Source organism: Brachyhypopomus gauderio, chromosome 9, assembly GCF_052324685.1.
Source record: "Brachyhypopomus gauderio isolate BG-103 chromosome 9, BGAUD_0.2, whole genome shotgun sequence".
In the NCBI taxonomy this organism is placed as follows: Eukaryota; Metazoa; Chordata; class Actinopteri; order Gymnotiformes; family Hypopomidae; genus Brachyhypopomus; species Brachyhypopomus gauderio.
The window spans coordinates 22984177-23009301 of record NC_135219.1 but is presented as its reverse complement, the minus strand read 5'-3'; the positions used below and the strand labels follow the sequence as shown (position 1 = coordinate 23009301).

At 40.3% G+C, this 25125-nt stretch overlaps 2 protein-coding genes across 6 annotated transcripts; both read left to right on the top strand.

Annotated features, from left to right (window-relative positions):
* Window positions 1-1026: 1026 nt before the first annotated feature.
* LOC143522577 (uncharacterized) lies at window positions 1027-6297 on the top strand. Of its 5 annotated transcripts, XM_077016291.1 has the most exons (6): window positions 1955-2263; window positions 3308-3537; window positions 3672-3830; window positions 4660-4753; window positions 4830-4906; window positions 5119-6297. In XM_077016291.1, exons 4-6 carry the CDS (start codon window positions 4751-4753, stop codon window positions 6029-6031), a joined length of 993 nt encoding a protein of 330 aa, XP_076872406.1. In that variant the 5' UTR covers window positions 1955-2263; window positions 3308-3537; window positions 3672-3830; window positions 4660-4750; the 3' UTR covers window positions 6032-6297. The 5 variants fall into 5 exon arrangements, with proteins under 5 accessions (XP_076872405.1, XP_076872406.1, XP_076872407.1 ...); XM_077016290.1 differs by lacking the exons at window positions 3672-3830; window positions 4660-4753 and adding an exon at window positions 1027-1091 and having other exon boundaries at window positions 2135-2263; XM_077016292.1 differs by lacking the exon at window positions 3672-3830.
* Window positions 6298-16942: 10645 nt separating this feature from the next.
* LOC143522576 (uncharacterized) lies at window positions 16943-20175 on the top strand. The gene is made up of 3 exons (XM_077016288.1): window positions 16943-17048; window positions 18415-18477; window positions 18667-20175. The coding sequence occupies exons 1-3, from the start codon at window positions 17015-17017 to the stop codon at window positions 20019-20021; spliced, it is 1452 nt and encodes a 483-aa protein (XP_076872403.1). The 5' UTR covers window positions 16943-17014; the 3' UTR covers window positions 20022-20175.
* Window positions 20176-25125: the final 4950 nt, after the last annotated feature.

Genomic DNA, 25125 nt, shown 5'->3' with positions numbered 1-25125 from the left:
ATAAATTTGTAAACCTAATTGGTCCCATCGAGAAATCTACTTAAATTCATGTCCAATCAAAATTCACAGTTGTCCCTCCCCTTCTAACACTAAATGATTATTCGCCAATTATACAACAGTTAGTTCACAATCCGACTGGTTGAGAAGTGTTCTAACCCTGCAGATATGTGTGATAACAGCACGGTATTCTCGTTCTCTGTATCACTCCGCGGACGCGTTGTCAAGTAACGGCATGTACATATATTCACTATAACACACTCTCTCTCGTTTGCTATTGCTCAATTAGCTGTCAATCAAAAAGTTAGGCTGCCGTCAATATTGAATGAACCAGGGGTCACCCACGTCATGAGTCGCCACGTCATGTTTTTGCTACTATTATTATTACACGCAACTTTCGTTCGCCTCGCCACCCCCCCCCCCCCCCCCCCCCCAAACCAACTTTTCGTTCGATTGATGCATTCTAATCTGGTAACCCTCCGCAATAATTTGTATCCAAGAAGTAGCTCCCAGTCTCAAAAAGGTTGGAGACCCCTGCCTTAGACTAAACACAACCGCCTAGCAGATAACGAGTGTCACTGTATGTGGGCTGTCAAGGTGCCCACTCTAAAGTGCTCTACTCTACACCAAACATATCACAGCTAAAGTAAAGAATGGAACATGAAATACATTCAGTTTTTTCTCGATGGAATCGGCATGTGCCTGTTTACAGCCTTGATATTCACCATGTGGGATCAGGGAGGAATTGGGTAAATACTGAAATGATCATATGACTCCTATCTTATCCGTGATCAGTGGAACTGATGGTGTTACAACTCTCCCCATGTTACAACCATACCCGGTCTCCCCTATAGGGCTTTCAAAGCAGTTTTTGCTTTTTTAATACTTTTTTTTTTTTTTACTTTTTTTGTTGTAGTTGCTGCAACAAATGGTTTGGATGCCATTTCCAGGAGAGCAAAAGAGTGAGCTCACCTTTGGCAGGCCTGAAGGCACGGAGTGGCTCTCGGCCAGCAGGTTTGGTGAGTGGAGGCAACATTGTGATGGTGGGCGGAGAAGGCCTCATCAGTCCTGACCTGGTCACTCTCGTGCGTGAAGTGAGCACAGGCAGTTTAGAACACCTGCTGGAGCCAACTTCACCTGCATGGGCGAATAAGGACATTAGCAGAAATTACCTCACCATAACATTTCTCAGTGCCTTAGTACTACGTTGCATGTTTCTTTATCTGAAAGTGCCACTGAAATATGATTCAAGCAAGATGGACCGAGAACGGCAACTTCTCATATGCATCTTGCTACAATTCATGTAATGGCAGCACAATGAAGTAGTACTGAATATCTGAAAGCAGGGCATCCGTGAGCCCAGAAGCAGGAAGACATTTATCAGAGCTTCAGTATATGTGTGACCCAGTTTTAGTTTAGCTTAGTTATGATTCTTTTAGTTCATTGCATCATGAAATCTTACATTTCAATACAATTTGATTCAATTTAATTATTTTGGCACAATTCAGAATTATTTTAATTCTGATACTGGTAGATACTGAAGAGCCAAACTACAGTACCTCCTAGCTCTGCTCATAGCTAGCACATCTCGCCTCTGCTAGACACTGCTAGACAGTCCAGATGAGGTATCAGAAACCAGCAAAGCAGCATGACAATGTTTTGTTTAGATTGTTTGGGGGTGTACTAAAATAGTGAAAAATGACATCTGTAATCCATATACATGTATTATCAGTATTATACTATGCTGGTATAACAATGATTCGAAGCATTATCACCTTAGACTAAACACAACCGCCTATCAGATAAAGAGTGTCACAGTACACCCACACTGTATGTGGGTGGTCAAGGTGCCCACTCTAAAGTGCTCTACTCTACACCAAACAAATCACAGGGCTACAGTGCCATGTGAATTCATTACAATGTTGAAGAATATGTGATGTCATATTTTCTGATAAAACTGATGTTTTACTGGTCAGGTCATGTGCAGAAAGCTGATGGTTCTGCACCTCTGCCAGTCCTTACAAACAAATGTAATAAATGTTTTTTTCTACTTCATCATGCACGATTATTTGGTTTGTTGAATACGCATGTAATCTTCAGTGTTACACAGTACCAGTGTGGAGTGGTCCTTCTACAGGGATGTTAACATGGCCGACATCTGAGGGTCCCGCCGTCCTTCTGTGAGGGAAGGGTGCTGGTCCACAGGGATCCGTGTGGATCACTGTCGCTTGGGGGTTGTAGGGCACACCTGAAAATCCCACAGCAGGTAAAGTGAAACCCAGCACGCCTCCCAGTGAGGCTCAAATGCTTAAGAATGTGTGATGTCATGTTAGAAATCTGTTTCTTTTAAAAAAAAATATTTTTATTTGCTTTTTCCATGGCCACATGGACAATTTTAATACATATATGTAACATGGTGGGATTTATGAAAATTGTGCTGAGTCAAAGAAATCAAAGAAATAACCCATGCTCCATTAATTATATTATCCTGTACACATGAAATAAAGAGCTTGACAGTCATCAGTAGAATAAATATACATGTTATTTTTCTGAACCTTAGAAACCTACTATATAAATGGGTATATTTAACTTTTAATTATTATGAATAAGCCTATGGAAATCCATACTCATAAGAATTAATATACTGTCTTACATAGAAGTATAAAATGATGTACAGTATATGAAAATGTATTTTTCTCACCATGAGTGGTAAAACCTGGTGTGTCTTTGAAGTGGTTCTGTTCCTGTCCAGGCCTTGGCTGGTCAGTTGTCCTGGGGTAAAAACTCATTCTCCACCTGAAAAATATAAAGAATAGAAAGAGAGAAAGATCTAGAAAAAATAGAAAGATTTGTTAGATTATTTAGGTTTGTAATTCTCAGCAAAATGTCGTACGACTTGTTCTGAGCTTTTCAGCATCAAAACTGAATCCAAACATTCCACCTTCCCAACCAAACATTCTAAACCAAACGTTCCAAAGTTGAGTATCACGTGATATCACAATTTCCTGTTATTCTAACCAAAACACCAACTCAGCCAGGCTGCTACAATAACCTTTTTTTTACCTTTATTTACAATAATCGCTTACAAACAAAAACAAGGCACAAGTGGTAATACAAGGAATCAGAGTTAAACAAGTTGAGTAGCATATGTACAAAAAAGTAAATAATAAATAAATAATAACGCTAACGACAGCTAGCGTCGCCACAGCGGGCAGAAATTATCATACAGTTAAGCCCGCCCACTAAGAGGGAAGAGATGATTGGTCAATTTTGCTGTCATTTGAAACTGGTATTGCGCTGATTGGCCTAGGTGCACGCACCACTTCCTCGTTGGTGTCAGGATGGTACCGTATTTCCGGTTGGTATGCGGAAGTGTCGATGTCATGGCCGAGTCTAAATTCACAAGGTGCCTGTTGGAGTTCCCGAAATTTACCGTCAACGATGTGCGTCGTATTGTCAGAGCATCAAGTACAACGACACAGAGTCAACTTGAAAAGGGTTTCAAGTTCTACGTTTCATCCTACCTCTGCAATTTTGAAGGTAAGTGGCTGACGCTAGTTAGCTAGCTAGCCTGAGGTGGCAGTCTAATGAAGTGATGTTGTTTTTAGTAACGAACCAACCTGTCCTAGTACTAGAAATGCCTTTTTAAAACATGTTTGTATTTCTGATGGAAGTATCAGGCAAAAGTAAGGCTAACGAGATAACAGTGAGGGCTCACTGCTACAGATCTATGAAGAAAACAGATACGCCACACCAGCTGAGAGTAGGACTGGTTAAAATGACACGAGTTCTGTTCAGTGTCACGTTCAAAGTTCTGTTGAACAAGTTCAAAAGTGAGTTCAACACAAGTTCAATCTTTTATCCTTGCTCTTACTTCACGTAAGCTGTGATAACCATAGGCATTGGTTTTCAAAGCTTACAATGGTAGCCAAATGCAGAGTAGCTGAGTGGGAATCATTAGCAGTCTATTTTGCCTATAGTAAAAAAATGGGAGTTTATTTTACAGTTCGAGCTATTGTTATCTACCTCTATGACTCAAAAGCAGAATATAGTCCACCTCAGCTTTTCTTCAAACTGCATTTTCTAAAATCTGTCAATCTGTCTTTCAAATCTTTCATCTTAACTTCTTTATTAACATATGGCTGCAACACTTACACCTATTAACATATTCTGATAACACTCTTCAAGAAGCAGTTGAAGTAAAACCTGCACTGTTCTGTTGTTGGTGGTGGAAACAACAAAATAATATAAATATAAGTAGGCCTGTTTCACTCCTATGTGTAAGCATTTCATCTGGAGTGAAAATGAAGTTTAAATCTAAAATATATTTAGTTTATAGTTGCTCACTGAACTAGTAGATTGAACCATGCACAACACTGTAGAATAGAAAGACAGTATAGCCAAGTGTTTTAAGAGTGATGCAAAACAGCACAAACGTTACATGAGACAATAGACAAGTGACATTCACCACTACCAACATGATGGGACAGATATTGCGCCTATTCACATTGCTGAAGTCTTCTTTTCAAGATATTAAATATTGCCTCTTGTGTATTTCAGATGACATTACGTGATTCAATGCCAGTTGTGCTCATTAAGAGCAACTGCTCTTGTGTTGCTAGTTGCGGAATCTGCAAACACTTGGTTGCATTGCTTTTCCAGACTGCTCATTATTCTGAATCTGGCATGTCTGTCGATCCCTCCTGTCCTTTCATGCACACAGACAGAACAGAAGTGGCATAAACCACCAACAATGGTTTGTCTTATTTCATTATTTAATGTTAGTTAATGTATCACAGTCACTTTACTAACACCATCTTTTAAATTAATAGGGGGTGAAGCCTGGACCCGTGGATGCCATGGTTGTCCTAAAGCCAAAACCAGGTGCTACTACAGCCAGTGGAGTTAGGTATGTAGTACCAAATTTAATAGGCAGATTACAGTGTGTGGTAAAAAAAAATGAATGCTTTTGATCATCTGATAAGACCCTGTTCTCTTCAAGATTTAATTTAGCCTCGTTGTACTTCAGATGACATGTGATATGTGATTCACAATCAGTTGTGCTGGTGAACAGATTACAATGTGTAAAAATAAATGTTATTCACTCTTCTTTTATTTCAGAAGTACACTTTTCAAGGGCTACAGCGGTGAGCTCCCACACCCGGCCACCCTCAATCATGGACCAGTCTACGCTGGAATCAAAGCAGATTCTCTTCCACTCATCTGCACAATGAACATCTCGCCTGACAAGCCACTTGTGGACTCCATCTTTGGGAAGGTACAAGTTGGCAGTGTACTGTCCTATCAACAACCACCACCTCCATCTGACAGTGTTGTCATACATGAGGATGCACCCCCATTCCCGAGTCTGCCACTAGAATGTTACCATCTAAGCCCACCTGAATATTCATTTGTGCCAACACACCAAGAACAGCTACACCTAAGCTCACTTTCTGTGACCTTGTCACAATCACACCTTATTGAGGAGGCAACAAGATCCCAAAGTGCTACACCTGAGTGGCATTCACTTAGGAGAGAAAGAGTGACTGCCTCACATTTCAGAGAGGTGAGCCACGTTAGAGGTCCAGGTGCTGCAGAAAGCCTGGCAGAAAGGATAATCCGAGGGACACGACAAACAGCACACATGAAGAGAGGACTTGAAATGGAAACAGGGGCCTTAAAGGACTATGCAGTTCTGAAAAACTTGAACTTGACCAAGTGTGGGCTAGTGATTCATCCAGATGCATCTTGGCTGGGTGCATCACCTGATGGACTTGTATATGACACACTTGAGCGTCCATCATTTGGGCTTGTTGAAATTAAGTGCCCAAATGCACAAAGCTATGTAGACTGCAAATTCCTCAAAGTGGCACAAGGCCTACACAAATTGAAGGAGAGCCATTGTTATTATTGGCAAATCCAGTTCCAGTTATTGATTACTGGTATGCAGTGGTGTGATTTAGTTATCTGTGCCCATGATGATATCTTGCCATGTTTTTCTTTAACACTTACATGCCAAAATACCTCTCTATGACCAAGCAATAGAAAATCATAATGAAGACATGAACTCATGAACAATTAAAACAATTTCAATTTATTCTGTCAATTGTATTACTATTGTATTCATAAAATTTTTTTACAAATACAGTAAAAGTTAAGAAATACATAATGTTGTATTGTGTTGTGTCAATTTTACATATAAAAGTGAAAGCATTTTATACAATAATCATATTGCACTGTACCTTAACATTGCAGCCAATATTTACAGACTAGCATGACCTAAAGCAGGGGTCGGCAACCTTTTTGACTCGGAGCCACAAAAGCAAAATAATTGGAAATTTATTTCAGTGACGATGACATGTCACTCAAGCAAAGCGAAAGTAAATACCGGACATTTGTGAAATTCCACCCGAACATTTTTTAAAGTCTCAAAAATAATATACGTTAATTAAATACTCATTAATTCAATTCAAAAGCTGAGCCGCATCAGAGGGATAAAGAGCTGCATGCGGCTCCGGAGCCGCGGGTTGCCGACCCGTGACCTTAAAGGGATCATTTTAAGGTTAGAGAAAAAATAAATAAATAAATCACCATAATTCACATTACATCATCTGTCTAATTCTGGATTGACACGGGTGAATAATGTATTTGCTTATATTTTTCTAATTGTTTAGATGTCGATTGTCAAACTGTAAGTGGATTAAATAAAATTGGATAAATTATATTATATATATTTATGTTTTAAGAATATTTTTAGGCCCTCTGAGAGTATATGTATATATAATATATACATACGGCATGGGTTAAAGTTCTCCGTCACTACGACGGATTTCCGTCATTTGATTTTTTTGGGGAAAAAATCCGTCAAATCATAATAAACAACACACGCGCGTGCTATCTGTTTTGTGGCCGAAATATGATTCTCACTGGCGCTCATCAGCGCTGGATGGATGACGGCCAGTGATGTCAGTAACGCGTTACTTAGTAATATAACGCGCTACTATTTCCAGTCCAGTAATCAGATTAACGTTACTTATCCAAATAACTGTGCGTTACTATTTTTATTTTCCCTATTAAAAATATATATTTTTGCTTTCTTCTTGGCTCAGTTCTACTTTTGCGTCTGACCGTAGCGCTCGACTCCGCACGCTGCGCGCGACCCTGTGAGAGCGCGAGCGCGTTTTACAAGTCATTTTTTGCAGTGTCCTCCCGTAACGATATGTGGTAGGTAGTATAAAGAAACACCCATCAAAAACAGGGGAAGGAACATTTACCTGAAGAATTTTAATGTTGCACTGTGTTCCACGTTTGAAAAGTGCTGGAATTTTGACTAACGTCACCTACTTTAAAATGCTTGAAGTTGTAATGGTATTTTGTTTCACAAGCTGTCTGACTGAACAGGGGTGGGTTTCCCGAAACGTTCGTAGCGCTAAGTACTTCTTAACCTCGTACGTTTCATACGAGGTTACGAAGTACTTGGCGCTACGAACGTTTCGGGAAACCCACCCCAGTTCGCTTGTATTACGTTTACAAATAAATTTACAAATAAATACCGCGCAGCTACACAAACGTAATGTCAGGAGAGTCTTGCCCTTTAAGTGACACTGGGGGGGGGGGGGGGTTCCCTCCTCGGGATTTTTGGATTAAGCAGTTTCTGCCTCGGTTACCGAACCTGCTTCAATACATTGTTACTGTTAAAAATGCACTTCCAATAAAGTGAGTATTGGAAAATTTTATTTTGCTGCTGAATGTAACTACTAAAGTAACTTGTAATCTAACTTAGTTACTTTTAAAATCAAGTAATATGTAACGTAACTAAGTTACTTTTAAAAGGAGTAATCAGTAATCGGATTACTTTCTCAAGGTAACTTAGCCATCACTGATGACGGCGGTGTCATTTGATTGACTTGCGGTTCATTCCGCCTTCAGATTTGCGGATGTTATGTAGAAAAGTTTTTACCCCCCTCCTGCCTGGCGTGACCGTAGCGCGCGACTCTGTACACCTGCGCGAACGGCGGAGGCTACTTGCTGCGTCACATTCTTTTTGCAGTGTAGTCCGAAGCAATATGTGGTAGTATAAAGAAACACCCCTCAAAAACAGGGGAATGAACATTTACCTGACCAATTGTAATGTTGCATTAGTGCTGGAATTTAGGCTAAAGTACTTTAAAATGCTTGAAAATGTAACTACTTCGTTTCACAACAAATATCTGTCTGACTGAACAGTTATTACGTTAACAAATACGAGCCTCTTGTAATTCCAGGACGAAACATGAGAGAACGTGAAGTCGTTAAGATTGGGCGTTTTGAAAATAAACCACCATTAAATAATGTGATAAAAAGCGAATTATTTCGAATCATTTCGAGTATATGTATAAATATTTAACTTAAATTTAACGTTGAGAACGCGTTGAAATGGACCTTGAAAGTGACGTACAAGTGCTTTAATTCCACCTTATAAAGGTGTATGAACCCGGCAAACATGACTTGGTTCACAGCGCTGAAGCGCTGTGCGCGCGAAGTTACAAAACTGCGAGGCTCTCGCGCACGGGTGGAGCCACCGCGATTACGTCATTTTCGGCGTGCGGACCCTCGCGCTGCTCACGCCACTCGTGCTGCGTCAAGTATAAAGGCTTAAACCAGGCTTAACATGGATGGTGTTGTTCTGTTTGTATTTAAAAACTCTATCCAGTGGTGTTAATTTTTTTTGTAACATACCTACTTAAAGCATGTAATCTTACGGCTTATGTTTTTGCGATGGTGAATCTGATAAAAACAAGAGAGCTTCATACCTCTCACCAGGATTCACTAAATTTGACTTGATCTTTAAATCATTTTCTGGAAGAGGACCCCCAGATAACTCCCATTAAATACACATTTATGTACATTTATTGCTCAGGTGTTCATTCTCTCTTCTCTCCTTACACAGGCTGTTTAGATAAATATACTTTATAAATGTGTTTATTGTGTAGAATTAGGCAAAAGATTTTCAGTAATTGCTGGCATTGTCTTTTGCCAGGAAAATTTTTTCAGTCAAATGAAAATTTCTTGCTTTAACCCATGACATACGGTCTCTGGTCTCAACACAGCTCCCTGTCAAATACTGCCCACTAGTGGGACAGTGATGTAGTACAAGTGACAAACTATTAAAAAAAAAACATACATTGCATAAAATTATACACATAATCACCATTAATAGGTTAAAAGCAGGAATGCTTAGATGTATAATAATTTATAGCTATAGTAAATTATATATGCTGTTTCAGTGTGCCTAAAAATACACCAATCAAAGAAGTGTGTGGATTATAGTTCTACTGTAAATTAAACATAGAAGTTATTTTTGTTGTATAGTCAAAGTCAAATTTATTTATATAGCTTTCACAACACGTCACAAAGCAGCTTTACAATCGTATGGGTCCAGATCCCTAATGAGCAAGCCAAGGCGACAGTGGCAAGGAAAAACTCCCTATGGTGGTGGGGATTAGGAAGAAACCTTGGGAGGACCAAGACTCAAAAGGGAACCCATCCTCCATTGGGCGGCCCATTAGCACAAGTCCGTGGTGCGCAGGCTGGTTCTACAGATAATGTTTAAAGAGAGGTTTAAGGAAATCTCTCTTATTATTTGAGTGTTTAGAGTTGATTTAAGTGCTTTAGCTAATATTACTGTCATTTAATTACCCTCGCATAAGACCTAAAAACAAACACAAAAAGCAAGAACAAATGTTCAATTTAACCCACAAGCACTTAGTGTTGTGCTGAAGTCCTCCCTGAGGCCGGTCTGCAAAACCACACCCACTCAAAGGGGGCGTCAGTTCTGGCTGGGCTGGCTGGGACTGGAAGGCTCAGGTGGTAGTGCGTTGTGACCTGCTCTCGGGCAGGTAGAGGACCATCTCTAGAGACACCAGCACATTGAATTCAAAGGCGATCTGCTCCATCCTGCTAATGTGGAAGCTCTCCTCCAGCTCCTGCAAAGAGCAGAGACAGTGAGGGGCGGAGTTAGTGAAGGACCTGGAGCGCTCATTCTGATTGGCTGAGCTTCATGGGAACATGTGTTTGGAATTCAGTGAACAGAGCTCCAGAGCATGATTATACTTAGATATTATTGAAGCCATTTAATGAGAAACCTAACAATATCTCGCAGCAAACCGCTTCTTTGTGTATATTAAAATAATTCCGATATTAGCATTGTATACATCATAATAATAATACATTTTATTTAAAAGCGCCTTTCACAACACTCAAGGACACTTTACAAGAAATAAATAAAACAAATTAGGGAGAGAACACAATACGCACCAAAGGACATAAAACATACAATAGACAATAAAGTAAATTACAGGGAATAGGCTATTTTGAACAGGTGAGTTTTGAGTCTAGATTTAAAAAGAGGAAGAGAATCAATTTTTATGGATGTCAGGTGGGAGGGAGTTCCAGGGTTTGGGAGCAGAGCGACTGAAAGCTGCTTCCCATGGTACTCATACGAGCAGGAGGCACAGAGAGATGAGTGGAAGAGGAGGATCTGAGCGAGAGGGAGGAAGATGCAATATTGAGAAGATTTGACAGATATGGGGGGACAAGATTATGGATGGCCTTGAATGTAAAGAGACAGATTTTGAAATGTATTCTATATTTAACAGGAAGCCAGTGGAGTTGTTGAAGTGGAGTTGTTGTAATGTGTTGGAATGAAGGAGTTTTAGAAATAATACGAGCAGCTGTATTCTGAACCAGCTGAAGCTTATGGAGGGACTTATACAGAAGGCCAAACAGGAGAGAATTGCAGTAGTCAATACGGGAGGTAACAAGGCTATGAACAAGTATAGATGCAGTATGGGGGGTGAGGGAGGGGTGTAGACGGTTGATGTTACACAGATGAAAAGATGCAGACTGGGTTATATTACTGATGTGCGAGTGAAAGTATAAAGTGCTATCTAGGATGACACCCAGACTCAATTGGCATGGAGAAACTGTGAACTTTAGATATTGTAGATTATGAACCACAGAGCAACATTTCAGTTTTATCACTATTAAGTTTTAGGAAATTAGATGCAAAACAGGTTTTTATTTCAGATAGACAGTTTGAAAGGGATGAGCGTGGGAACAGGTGCCTGGTTTACCAGATAAGTAGAGCTGGTATCATCTGCGTAGCAGTGTAAATCAATATTATATGAGCCAAATATATTGCCATGGGGCAAGAGGTAAATGATGAAAAGGGGTGGCCAACCCATCAGAGACCAAGAGACACTTTTTTTTTTACTGTGAATGACCCGTGTGAGTGCGCCCTAAGAGCTGATTAGTTTTACCATCGTTTTTCATGCAGTTCATAGTGCTAAATATTAGAGCCTTTACTTTTACTTTCAGTACTTAAGTACATTTGAAGGCCAATACATTTGTACATGTGTGACTGTGTGTGTCTCTTGATGTTCAAAACAACAGTTGTGTGAGTGTGTGTGCATGAATGTGTGTGTGCTTGTATGTCCAGTGGTGGATGGTGCCATAGACATAATATACATAGACGCTTCACGGACTGACACCGCCTATTAGCGCTGACGTAACAGGTGGCCGCCATATTGGATGGGTCTCCCTTGCGCTCCAAGTACATATATTTGTACTGAAAAAGGAGTATAACAGTGTTCTCAAGTCTCACGCATTGAGCGTGTGACATACGCATCTTACCGTCTTCACACGCTCTCACGCCACACTTCAGATTTCACACGGCGAAAAAAAAAATCTAGTTTATTTACCTCTGATCCATATATATATGTCGCCCTCCACTGGCGATCGATCGCGAAATACAACAACAATGTTCACCACCCCCCCCGCCCCGCTCAACAACTTACGTTCGCCACCCACTCTCACACTCTGAAATGAATTCAAAACTTGAGAGCCCTGAGTATAATATAACTATAATAATCACAACTCTGCGAATCTTTACCCGATTTTCACAGTTTGGTTTGTTACAAACAGCAGAGATGTAGTTATGACACAGGACACTGTTACACAATACATACACAATAAATACAGTTTGCAAATATATTTGCAAATAAATTCTTTAAAAGTCAGACAAAATGATTTTCTCAATTTTTTTTTTCACATTTTGTCTCTCATAGTTGAGGTCTACCTATGATGTCAATTACAGGCCTCTCTCATCTTTTTAAGTGGGAGAACTTGCACAATTGGTGACTGACTAAATACTTATTTTCCCCACTGTATGACACACTTACTTACAACTATTTGGAAAACAAAGTATAAAGACACCAGTGCAGTAGCATGTTGGACCTCTGACCAGCCAACAGCAAAGCAGTTCTTCTGTTTAGCTCGTAGCTTTGACAAAATGTTACTGTGTCTCACGCAAGAAAAAAATGGTGCATCCACTGCTCCCCACTAGCCAGTGTAGTGCTTGTGAATGTACCTCTTTAGACAACAAACTTCATAAAACGATGAGGCAGGTCTCATGAGATGTAAGATGAAGAACTGCTACTTAATATGCCTCAGGGAAATATTGCTGTGTGACGAGGGACCTGATGAACCTGTGGGGTTCTCAGTAGAGAAGATCTGCACCTTCAAGTTCCTTGACATAAAGAGAACCTTACATGGACCATTCACGCTGGTCACGTGGTGCAACATCATCTCTTCTATATCAAATGCCATTAAGGTAACTAAGAGTCTGGACTATAAATGGTTTTAACTAGCTTGTCTCATTAATCAGACTCATCATCATGTCCTCTGGTAATTCAGCACAGCGTCATCAGTACAGAATATTTTTGCTTCCTCTTATTATTATATTAGTGCTTATTATTATATATTAGTGCTTCCTCCTGCCTGATTGCATTTAGACTTATTCGTGAGTTTTTTGTAAAATTAATTCTAAAGGCATTTTTACTTATTTTTACTCTGTGTGTGTTTTGCAGCAAACAGGGGTAAGCAGAGAGTTTAAGGGTATTTCCATCAATACGGATGGCGTTTTCAGGTCATCTGATGTTTCATCTTTTGAGATTTGTGTAACCCTAACACATCACTCATTTCTCAGAAAAACACTGAACCGTGTTTGGTCTTTATTTTGCTTTTCTGCCTCTTTCTTACTCTCCATCATGTAGGTCTCCAGTGCTTCTCCCTGGAGTAGAGACCACAGACAGCTGGACAGAATAAGGAGCCTTAACAAGAAGTGAATCAGGAACATCGTTTTGTTTTTTAATTGCAAGGGAGTCATATTGTCTTCTGGTTTACTTTCAGTGTTACTCATGTAACCATTATTAGTGAGTTACAGGTTAACATGTCTTAGGTTGAATGTATCCAGTATATAATTTGAGGGATTCACTATTTTCCTTGTAAACAATTATTCATGGGCCAACCAGTCAGTCATGTAATGTGCATAAGCAAAGGTTTTTGAAAATAATCTACATGAATAACTTTTGAAGGATGATTTTGTCACAAATTGTGACAATATCCCATATTTGATACATCGCCCTCCAGAAATATTGGCACCCCTGGGTAAAATATGTTAAAAGCCTTTAAATTATTATTTTATTAATTGCAAAAGCATAACCTCACTCTGAAAAAATTAGAAAAAAAGCAACCTTCAACTCAAGTAAAAAAAATAACCTGGCAACTCACATCTCTATTATCCACTATTATTTACGTTATATATGCTACCATTGGGCATAGTTATAAGCAAACATGGTGTCAATTTTCACTGCTATGCAGATGACACCCAACTTTGCATTTCAGCCAAACATGAGGACAAATCCACATTAGGAAAAATTGAGGCCTGCGTAAGAGATGTTAACTGCTGGATGTCGCTAAACTTCCTCCAACTTAATAGTGACAAAACTGAGGTTCTCCTTCTGAGCCCAAAGGCCGCAAGACAGAAAATACCAGATCTAATGCTAAATCTGGCAGACTACCCCATTACACCTGGCTCAGTAGCCCAAAATCTTGGCATCCTACTGGACTATGAACCCCCACATCTACTATGATCACATGCTGGCTTCTTATTAGTTCCAATAATTAATAAGGTAACAGCAAGTAGAAGAGCCTTTTCTAATAAGATCCCCCAACTAACTGGACTGTGACACAGTCTCAATCTTTAAGTCTAGGTTTAACATTTACTTATTTAGTTTAGCAGTTGGTTGACAGTGTAGTGGATGGATGCCAATGTCTCAGGATGCTCCCACGTCTGTGTTAATTTCTGGTTCTGCCCTTTTAGCTGGGCTGTAATAATTTAATGCTGGAGTTGCTGTCACACTCTAGAAATGTTTAAATGTCCTCTGTCCCACATATAGTCCCATGCACAGCGAATCGCCCCTGTTTCTTTTCCAATTGGCTGCCCTCCTACCCGAGAAATATTGAGACGCGGAGAGACAAGCCTTTCCTGCTATCCCCCCTAAGCCAGCCACCTCCTGCCTACCCAGTTATGAGGAAGGATCAACCCACTGCCCTGGCTCCTCTCACCACCCCGAAGTCCCCCCTGCTATGGCTGTATTTCCACAGTCCTGGACTACTATTATTGACCATCAAGAAGTGTAGGGCTCTTAAGAATAAGATTAGAATTATTTATCATTCACATCACTTCTTCTTTTATGTATGTCTCTAATTCTCTAATATTGTTGTCAGAGTGTTGTCATGTTAACATCTATGTGTTGAATGAGCTAAACCCATATATGAGTTGAACCCCTCCCTGATTGGGTCTGGAGTGGTGGTGGTGTGATTTGTTCTGTTTTCAAGCACCAGGAAAATGCACACATGCATCAGTCCACTACAACCACAGTTTGCTGCATGAATTCCTGAACAGATGACGAACCATTTGCAGAAGGAAAACCACATTCCAAAACAAGGGACACCAGCCTTGAATTACTTCCTGCAGCACACCAATATTCCAGAGTTCAGAGCTATAATGAAGAAAAAAATATTTTCATAACAACCACATCCTAGGCCCCATACACTACCCAATTAAGCCAGCCTTAGATCAGCTGACTGATTCAACTTAAAACATAAATGTTTTTATATTCATAATTTGGAGAAGAGGTTGATAATGACAAGATCTCTGGGTATGTATGTCTTTGATCTGATGCAATCGTTTAGCCTACGTGTTCATATAACAAGAATAAAATGATTCTACACATTGTACATTCAGCAATTGCTACATTTTGTGATGTTTTGACAACATTGATCAGTAAGACTAACTGCTGAGGTCCCTCTCGAAGATAAAAATTTGTTGGTATATAGGCCCTCAACAGAGAGTCAACCTAAAGGTGATCATGGAAATGCTGTTAATTACATCTGTGATGTGATGTAAAATGTAGTTTTCCAATGTCTGTGAGCCTTGGGCATTAAAGGCAGAATGCAAAGACTCAAGAACACCTGAGGGTGTGAGAAGTCCTGAGAGGGATTGTGTTATTGTCATACTGTGATATGGACAAAAGCAAGCTGTATTGAGAGAAGAATCTCAGGGAGAAGTGCAATGTGTGGTGATGACTGTAAGATGTAAGATGACTGACTAGAGCCAGATTGTTTGTGGAGGTTGAGGTTTCAGCACCATGGACAGCAGGGACATGTGGCGTGAAGTGCTGCCAGAATAAACGTAACTCCTAGTTACAGATGGAATGATGAAGTCACAACAGAAGTTAATGGTAGTCTCTCCAGTCTAATACACTAACACACTGAAACAAAGCATTGCAATTTCTGGTTGTAAGTCCTTGTCAAAGCATAGTGAAACATGAAAATACAATTGAGGGGATATTTTTGTTAAACGGGGTGCTAAAAAAATTGTATTATGCTAAGCAATGTTTTAATATATTGTCTAAGAACAATTTACAAACATTTTTCAGTTTGAGCTGACAATGTTGGTAACTTTGAAATTATTTTTGCTAGTTAGCTAGCTATCAAAATATTGATGCTACAAGCTAACAGAAATGACACAGCCATGTCTACTAAAATCACCAGCTACATGGGCAAATATTAAACTATTTACAATTCACTCGTGCACTTACTCACTGTTCCTCTTATAGAATAATTTATTTAGTTTGTTTAATAGGGAATTGGCCAGTGAAACGCCCCCTCAGAATAAGGTTCCCAGAGTCAAGCACCACTGCCGTACCAGCAAAGAAGAGCGTCACACCGGTTGAGCACCAGAGTCTCTAAATCACGCGCAGTAGAAATGTTAATTGTTTACTCTTTAAATGTCGTGAGATGGAAACCATAACCAAACTACCCTAACTACTTCACAGAAGAACTATAAGAATTATTTACTGCACACACAAATCAACTTCATATCATTAAACATTGGAGCATTTTGTTATATTGTATTTTGTATTTTATAAAAAGAATAATCCACTCGAGGCCGTGCGCTATAGGGATTTTATACAAATTAGTTCCGACCTCACAATCTGATTGGTTTAGAAGTGTTCTAAGTGTTCTAGCGTTTGTGAGAACAACTGAACGCACTGGAACTGGCTCGAAATGAACAAAATAGAATTTGACAAAGTGGGCTACAAAGTGTTTCATGAACTGGCTCTTACAAAATGACTTTAAGGTCAATTTGGGAACATTTGAAAAGGCTGAGCTTAAACTTAATACTTAGGCAGTTATATGGCTCTATCTGCACTACAAAGGGTGAGCTTTACAGTATCAGCAGCTGTCTTGTAGTTAATCATTATTTTATTTTTTAGGTAGGCCAGGGAACTGTTCAGTTCACTTGTTGTGGAACTACTTTTTGGCGGAAGACACAGTCCGTATTAAAGCATATTCATTATGAATGTCTTGAATTTTCTTCATTTATTTTGTAACAAAAAATGATTTCGAACTAAATGTAGGCTTACTGTTGCCATGGTAATTAATCAATAGAACACTTGAGCACTGTTCTGTTGATAAATTACTATGACAACAGTAAGCCTACATTTAGTTCGAAATCAATTGTTGCGTCAAAAACGCGCCATATAAATGTTATTCACACGTGTATATCTACAAACAGAACTTTCTCACCTCAAAAGTTTGTACTTTTGATTAAGATTGTGTTTTCGATATGAGTTTTGATGACAACCACCTTTTGTACACAGGTATAGTGAGACTCCATTTCACGTATTCTTCTTTTGTAAAATGACAAATACAGGGTTGCCAACTTCTGAACTTCACTTGGAGTGAGATTTGAACTTGGAGGGGGGGTCGAGTGTAAATTATTGACGGGGTTGCGAACGTAAGTTGTTGACGGGTGGCGGGTTAAATTGTCACCGGGCGGGGTGTAAAACGGATACAAATTAAGTATTATATCGCGATCGATCGCCAGTGGTTGGTGCCAGAGCGAACTAGTAACTCATTGAATCATATGGATCAGAGGTAGAGTCCTGCACCGGGTCGGGTAATATGCTGAAACGGGTGGGTTTTACACATACCGCAATTTTACGGGTGGGTATGCGGGCGGGTAAGTTAAATACGGGTGGGTAGCACATGAATATGTGGTCATTTTTAGTAGGCTTTTATTTGCTACGTAATGAACATAGTGTTACCTTTTGCCTGATTAGCGCCTCCCGATGGTGGTGGCGAAGCTCAGGGGAGCTTACTTATACCGTAGCTCCGTTGGCCAGAGCGGGCTGAACTTTACTCTTCACCCGTTCTGGGGTAATACCCAAACTTCGGTTCTTTTCCAGCGGAAACATGAGCAGAGGCTGGTTATAACGCAGTACCGGGCATTTATTGTAGCTTGCTTGGTGGTTTCAAAGCTAAATGGGTGGCCGTGCTAGAACAAAGAAAAATGAGGAGAGAGAACTTAGCGTGCTGCTCCCACCACAGCAGATAGGAAACTACTACCACTGTGAACCTATGCGATTTTATTTAGTTGTTATACTGGCATTTGTTCCCTCTCGTTTTGCATTGTGTTATGGCACCGGTTGGCTACATACATTTTCTTGCGTTTTACCAGTTGCTACTTTTAGATAGGAATAGCCTACTGTTCCTGCACCGCAACATTAGATTTTATTTTGTGTTGTACTGACGTTTTTTCAGAGGCGCATTGTAAAATAAAGTGCTCTATAGCAATACTTTCGATTTGTGTGATTTTTCACGGGTACGGGTGGGTAATGGGTAAAATATTAACGGGTCCGGGCGGGTACAGATTTAACTTTGAACCACGGGTTCGCGGGTGGGTGGGTGCTGTACTCTGCGGATATGGGTGGGTGCGGGTCTCAAAAAACGGATCCGTGCAGGACTGTTCAGAGGTAAATAAACTAGATTTTTTTTCAGCGTGAGAAATCGGATGTGTGGCGTGAGAGCGTGTGAAGACGGTTAAATGCGTGTGTCTCACGCTCAATGCGTGAGAGTTGGCAACCCTGCAAATAGTAATTCTTATCTATTAAAAAAAATAAGTGTCCTGAGAACTGTTGTAAGATGACTGGATATAATTTAAGAATCAATATAATTTGTGAACAGGAAATGGACTATTCATGGGTAACCCTGTCCAGAACATTCCAGTCCATCCTGTCAGAGCTGCTGGTAGGTTAACATTTCTTACGAAGCCTTAATAATAGCATTACAAAGATCAAAACTGACTAAGAAACACATATCCTAAGATGCTAACTTTCAATGTAAATGTTTTAAAGTATATACGTTTGTATTCAACAATGCATCCACCTTAAATTTGTGAAAACACAATATTACAATGCCAGTATTTCTGTTGGATAGGACACATCCCAACATTTGGAGGTGTGGTTCCCCCACTGGTGTCTCCGTGGACGTATTATGGGAATTACCCACAACCAAACCTGATGGTTCTAGGAGGACTCCCCCACTCAGCCTTTGGCCAGAGTCAGCAGCTCCAGACCATGCCCAGCCCACAGAGCACTTTTGTCCCACTCAGGAAACAGGAGGAGAGCAGGACAGACCAGGCAAAGCGTAAAATAAGTTTTGATGTGTATGATCCTGGGAACTTTGAAGCCAGACTCAGAAAGATGATAGAGGAAGAAGGGTCCTGCAATTCACCTCAACATAAGAGATTAGGTCATAAAGACAATGACTGGACCACAGGAAAGGACGTCACAGAACTCGGAGTCCCTAAGACGTCAGTGATGGTGGGAGACCCTGAATCATCACATGCACACAGCAAGAGGAAGAGGAAGGCCAGCAGCCAAGAGAACAACAGAGAAGATTTGAGATGTGAGAGTAAGAGTCCAGTAGAACATGAGAGGAAAGATGCAGGGAAGAGGCAGATTAGTAAGAGAAAGAAAGAGAAAGGTGCCAATAATAAGAATGAGAGTAAAAAAAAGAGGGCAGATGCTGAACAGGCTGTTGCCAGGACCATCCAGGGAAAGGGAAAAAACAGGAAACAGGTCACCTCAGGAACATCCGCTGCCACAAACGCTGGGTCCACTGAGGTGAGCCAGACAAGTAGAAAGAAACTTGTTCAACAATTGGCGCAGTCCATCCAGGTTTTCCATGAGCTTGGACCCAAACCAAGTAAAGGTGACTCAGGTGACAAAAAAGTCAAGAACCTGCAGACACCAACATCATGGAGAACTTGTGCGGTAAAGGACTCACCTGGACTGGGAGGCATGCATGAGGAGAGCACTCAAAAAAACACAGCACAGGAGAGAGCTACACCCTCTCCGGCAGGAGAGCTTCCAATATGCTCGAAGCAACTGCATCTCTCAAACCGAGCTGTTCGGGGTAGGCCAAATATTTCCAAGATCGTGGCCTTCACAAGAAAATTGAAGAACAGACTGAGAAAAAATCTCCAGAATCAGTTGGTCCGACGCATCAGGACGCGGCCCTTTCCAAAGTCACACAGCAAGACCACTTCAGCCACTGACTGCTCCATCATTGTTGTTCCCAATCAGGGAGAAGAGAAAGACACCACAAAGTCCACCACACTGCAGCAGAAGGTGGAGGAGACAGAGACCACGAGGTTGACCACATTGCAGCAGAATGAAGCCAACGGGGTCCCCCTTAAGAGCCTGCAGCACAACACCTCCCCTACCAGAGATGACTGGTCTTTAATGGGCTTCATGAACCGCATGGGCCTAAAGACCAGGAATCAGTAACTCCAGGAGTGACTTCACCTTCTATACGCAAGAGTAAGTGGAAAAAAATGGGGGCAGACAGCTGCTTTGTTATGACCAATGTAGTTCTTACAACTAACATTTCTCTCATCCTACACATACTAAGACTTTCTCATACTTTGTATTAGCGGCATAATTCAAGGATGTCTTTTCAACACTGGAAGGTGCTATTTATATGGCTGTATTATTAGCAGCGTAACAGTCAAAGGCTGCTTATATAAAAACTCCCCCCTTCCAGTATCTTACTTTTTGATTCGTTGTCACCCTGTGACCACAGCAATGGCAGAGAGGGCAGTTACGCAGCTGACCTCGGAGGACAAGACCGAGCAGAAGATCCAGTTACGGCGACCCAAGATCGAGAGGCTGAAGCTTCGTGGCCAAGGCCTTTCTCCGCCCCTCCCGGCCCTGTCGCCTAGCACCAAACTGCCCGCCCTCAAACTGCCCGCTCTCAAGCCGTGAGCACCGTCCACATCAATTCCACAGCTTCAGATGTGGACGCCAGAATTGTCTTTTTATTATTGTTCTTTTTTTATTGTATAATAAAAACAGTGCTTGCAATGGTATGATTTTGGTACAGTTTATTTCTAGATTGCAGATTGCAAACTGGATTTCTAGACATTCTTATACTGAAATATGTAAATATACAGAATTTATAAATAAAGGCAAGTCTAATTTATATATAATATATAAAAATATAATATCTAATATATAAAAATGTATAATTAATATTAATTCTAACAATAAAGGAATGTTCTAAATAATAAAATAGTACGAATTTCAGTAAATAGTGCATATTTACTCTCGGAAACGAGAACCAGCAGGCTTGCCTGAAACGCTACTCCCACATGACGACAAGCTCAATTTAGGAAAAATTGAGGCCTGTGTAAGAGATATTAAAAGCTGGATGTCTCTAAACTTCCTCCAACTTAATGAGAACAAGACAGAAGTTCTCCTCCTGGGCCCTAAGGCCTCAAGACAGAAAATTCCAGATCTAGTGCTTAATCTCGCAGACTACCCCATAAGGTATGAACCATTTTAGGACAGTTCCTGAGAGTCCAACCCAGTTCTCAAGTCTATCTATGAGAATTTTGTGGTCAATGGTGTCAAAGGCAGCGCTGAGATCGAGCAGTAGTAGAACAGACATGTTTCCTGAGTCTGTATTTACCCGAATGTCATTGATAACCCTAATGAGTGCAGTCTCAGTACTATGATTAGGTCGGAAGCCAGACTGAAATTGGTCTAGACAGCTATTTGTGGACAGAAAGTGCATAATTACCTTGAAGGGTAGATTAAAAATTGGTCTATAATTATTCAACAAGTTTGCATCTAGAGTTTTCTTTTTCAAGATAGGCTTCACAACTGCAGTTTTTAATGCACTCGGAAATACACCTGACATGAGTGAAGAATTTACTATTGTCGTAGAAATTTTCTGGAAATGGATGAGGACTCAGACGTGGTTAAATGATTAATTTATTACAAAAATATAAATATATATAAATAGGACAAAGACAGACACAGACACGAGAGTCTCATTCAAGCATGACAACTCTGAAGGCAGGGGGGCAGTCCCCCTGCTTATATACAATCTTAAACACAATTCAGCAGTTCTAACAGCAGGTTATCTTTAGCACAGCATGTTCCAAAACATAAGCGTCCAGCAGGCTACTTTGTCTCACATGTGTGTATCTCCTAATATGGACTTCCCTAGAGTTAGCGGAAGCAACTGATGTATCAGTTGAACACAGAGAAAGCTAAATGACCCAAGACTAGTAGCCTAGTGACTACCAGTTAACAGAGTGCTCTTACGCTCAGCACTCTCCCTGACCTGGGTCACAGTATAGCACACATGCATAATATGAACTGAACATAAGTACATGATTACACTGAAACACACTACTTCATTATTGTAGTCCTTCTGCTTAGTCAGAATGGACATGTCCTAAATCATAAAGTTCATAATGATCTCTTATAATAACTAAACATGATCTAATCAATGATGATTAGTCAATAATCAATAATTTCTGTCACACTATTTGAAGAATGTTCATTGATATTGCGGAAAAGACATTCTTTAAAAACTTGGTTGGTCATTACCATTATCAAGGCTGCAAGTGGATGATTTGAGATGACTCACTGTATCAATTAAACCTTCTTCGTTAATAGTACTAAACTGGGACATGTTGAACATTTTGCGTGGTTTTGGACAGAGTTGTATAATCCAGGTTCAGAAAGTAAAAATCCTCACCAGGATTTTGCTCAAGCTTGATAGATTTTTTTAATTAGTGCAATCCATGTAAAATTAGTGGAATCAACACAATCCAGGAAGCCTGAGCAAAATCCTGGTGAGGACTTTTACTTTCTGAACCTGGATTATACAACTCCGGTTTTGGAGAGAAAATTGGCTCATTGGTGGATGTAGGCGTACAGATGGCTTGTCTGATATTATGGATTTTAGTATTAAAGAATTTTGCAAACTCATTACATCTCTCAATTGAAACTAGCTCAGGGGTCATATATGTAGGTGGGTTTGTTAGTCTGTCAACCATAGTGAAAAGCACTTTGCTATTGTTAATAATGCTAGAGAAGAAGGATTGTCGAGCTTTGCACATTATTTTATTGTAATCACGCAGCCTATCTTTGAAAATCTTTGTACGTGAAGGTTGGTTTTACGCCATCTGAGCTCAGCCTTTCTGCATTCTCTTTTTTGGTGCTGAACTGCAGGATCATTTCTCCATGGAGCTTTCTGCTTACATTGCATGGTTTTAACTCTAACTGGTGCAATCTGATCCAAAATACTGGCAGTTTTTGAGTTGAAACTATCCAGCAGAGTATCAACAGAGCCTGATAGTTGGCAAGGTGCAGAGCACACTTTGGTAACAAAAAGTGCAGCTGTCCTTTCATTTATCTGTCTTTTCTTTAACCTAACCTACCTGGCATTGCTATGGATTGAAATCCACATTTCAAAAAATACACAGTAGTGATCAGACAATGCAACATCCTTAATACAGCCTGAAATGTTAAGACCCTTTGAGATAACCACATCCAAAGTGTGACCATGGCAGTGCGTGCTTCCAGACACATGCTGAGAAAGTTCAAAAGATTCAAGTACATCATAGAATTCTTTGGCATAACTATCAATGGTGATTATCAATATGAATGTTAAAATCACCAGCAATAACAAAATGATCAAATTCAGTAGAAATAAAAGATAACATATCTGTGAAATCATCAATAAAATTCGCATTGTACCCAGGAGGCCTGTAGACAGTTACTAGTAATATTCTTTGTACCCCTTTTAAAATTGCACTCAAATATTCAAAAGATGTGAAATCGCCAAGTGGTAACTGTTTGCATTGGAAAGTATCATTAAACAGCATTGCTACACCTCCCCCTTTCTTGCCATTGTGAGAAACATTTAAAAAGTTAAAGTTTGGTGGAGCCGACTCAGTTAGCACAATATCAGCACTATATGAATTTAACCATGTCTCTGTTAAAAGCATGAAATCAAGCCCATAAGATGTAGTTAAATCATTAATTAGATAAGACTTGTTTGTAATAGATCTGACATTTAGTAGAGCTAACTTAATAACCTGTACATTTTGTTTCAGAGACTGAGATACTTCCAACATACTGTAGGTTGGATGTATTCACAGTATCTGACCTAAACTCCTTGTTCTTTCTGCTTCTGATCAGAACTGGAATGGGAGAGATAATTGGGACACAGGGTCCATGCTTGTTTTGAAAATATGTACCGCTGATATCAACACTGTAGCAGCACGGACCCAAAAGATGTAAATTTTCCTTTACGGTGGTGGAGGGTGGGTGGAGCTCCTGCTGGTGATGAGCTCGCGAGCGGAGCTGTCTATTTGGTGGATTATGAGCTTGTTTTTTACTTTGAGGTTGTGGGGGAGATTTGTTTATTAAGGACTGTGGGGGAGAAGTTGAAGTGATTTGCCGCTGTACCTGAGGACTCGCTGACAGTGAAAGTGTCAGTCTTGTCCCTACAGATACAAGCTTCTCCATGGTTTCTGGGAAGTTCAGGTGAGGTGATGATGAGATGGAGGATGGTGTGGATTGTCTATTCGGTTGTGGTGTTTCTGGCAGCTGATACAGCACATGGCTCCCATCTAATTACTCCGCATCCTCTGTGGGGGGAGGATGTTGTGTCTCTGTAGTGGCGACGGTGTCCTTGGGTGTTAACGCTGACATTTCTTCACCAGTTGAAACAGAGAAGTTACACAGAGAGAAAATAAAGTTTTCTGACAGGAGATTGACACCCCTCTTGTTAGTTTGCAGTCCATCTCGATTGAAGAATTCTCTCTTCCCAAAAAACAGATTGAAGTTGTCAATGAAGTTCAGTTCATTTGACCTGCAGGTTTTCTGCAGCCAAACATTTAATGCCAGTAGCCTTGAGAACATATTGCAGCCCCCTGCAGGCACAGGGCCACTGATGAATACCTGACTTAATGCCGGAGTTGCTGCCACACTCCAGAAATGTTTATAATCTAATCTGTCCTGTGTATGTCCTTATACAGAGCTAATTTTCCCTGTTTTATTTTCTCGAGGAACACAGATGAGGAGAGACAAGCCTTTTCCAGAGATCCATCCTGGGCCAGCCACCTCCTGCCTAACCAGATATGCCTACACCAAAATGGACATTATCCCTTACAGGTCTAAATTGTTCTTCTGTGTAAATTGTTGTCATTGGCATGGTGACTGGCGTCGGCCCAAAAGAGTATTTTCAAGTGTCCAATACTCATCTCTGTCACACACACATCACCAATAAATGTAACAATTCAGCATAAAAGAAAAAAACAGGAAATACTAAGGCCAGCAAAATGGTGGTGGATCCTCCGTGGTGGTGGTGCCATCACCGTTTCCTAGCAACAGACGTCACGCCACACACCCGTCCCACAAAAAAATGTCTTCTGCTACACACTCCACCATGTCCCCAGAAACGAAAGCTTATGTAGAGATGCAAATGTGAGTGGGAAGAGGCACATTGATGACTGTATAGCATCATTTAAGGGAAATTAAGATGAATTTAAGGCAAATTGAAAGGTTTGTAAAATATTGACACTGATAT

Excerpts from the sequence above, each read along its gene's own strand:
- LOC143522577 (XM_077016290.1), top strand. The coding sequence starts at position 3,376 with ATGTCATGGCCGAGTCTAAATTCACAAGGTGCCTGTTGGAGTTCCCGA. Across the intron at positions 3,538-4,829 it reads CTACCTCTGCAATTTTGAAG|GGGGTGAAGCCTGGACCCGT; the intron begins GTAAGTGGCTGA and ends TTAAATTAATAG. Across the intron at positions 4,907-5,118 it reads ACTACAGCCAGTGGAGTTAG|AAGTACACTTTTCAAGGGCT; the intron begins GTATGTAGTACC and ends CTTTTATTTCAG.
- LOC143522576 (XM_077016288.1), top strand. The coding sequence starts at position 17,015 with ATGAGTTTTGATGACAACCACCTTTTGTACACAG. Across the intron at positions 17,049-18,414 it reads CAACCACCTTTTGTACACAG|GAAATGGACTATTCATGGGT; the intron begins GTATAGTGAGAC and ends ATTTGTGAACAG. Across the intron at positions 18,478-18,666 it reads CCATCCTGTCAGAGCTGCTG|GACACATCCCAACATTTGGA; the intron begins GTAGGTTAACAT and ends TCTGTTGGATAG.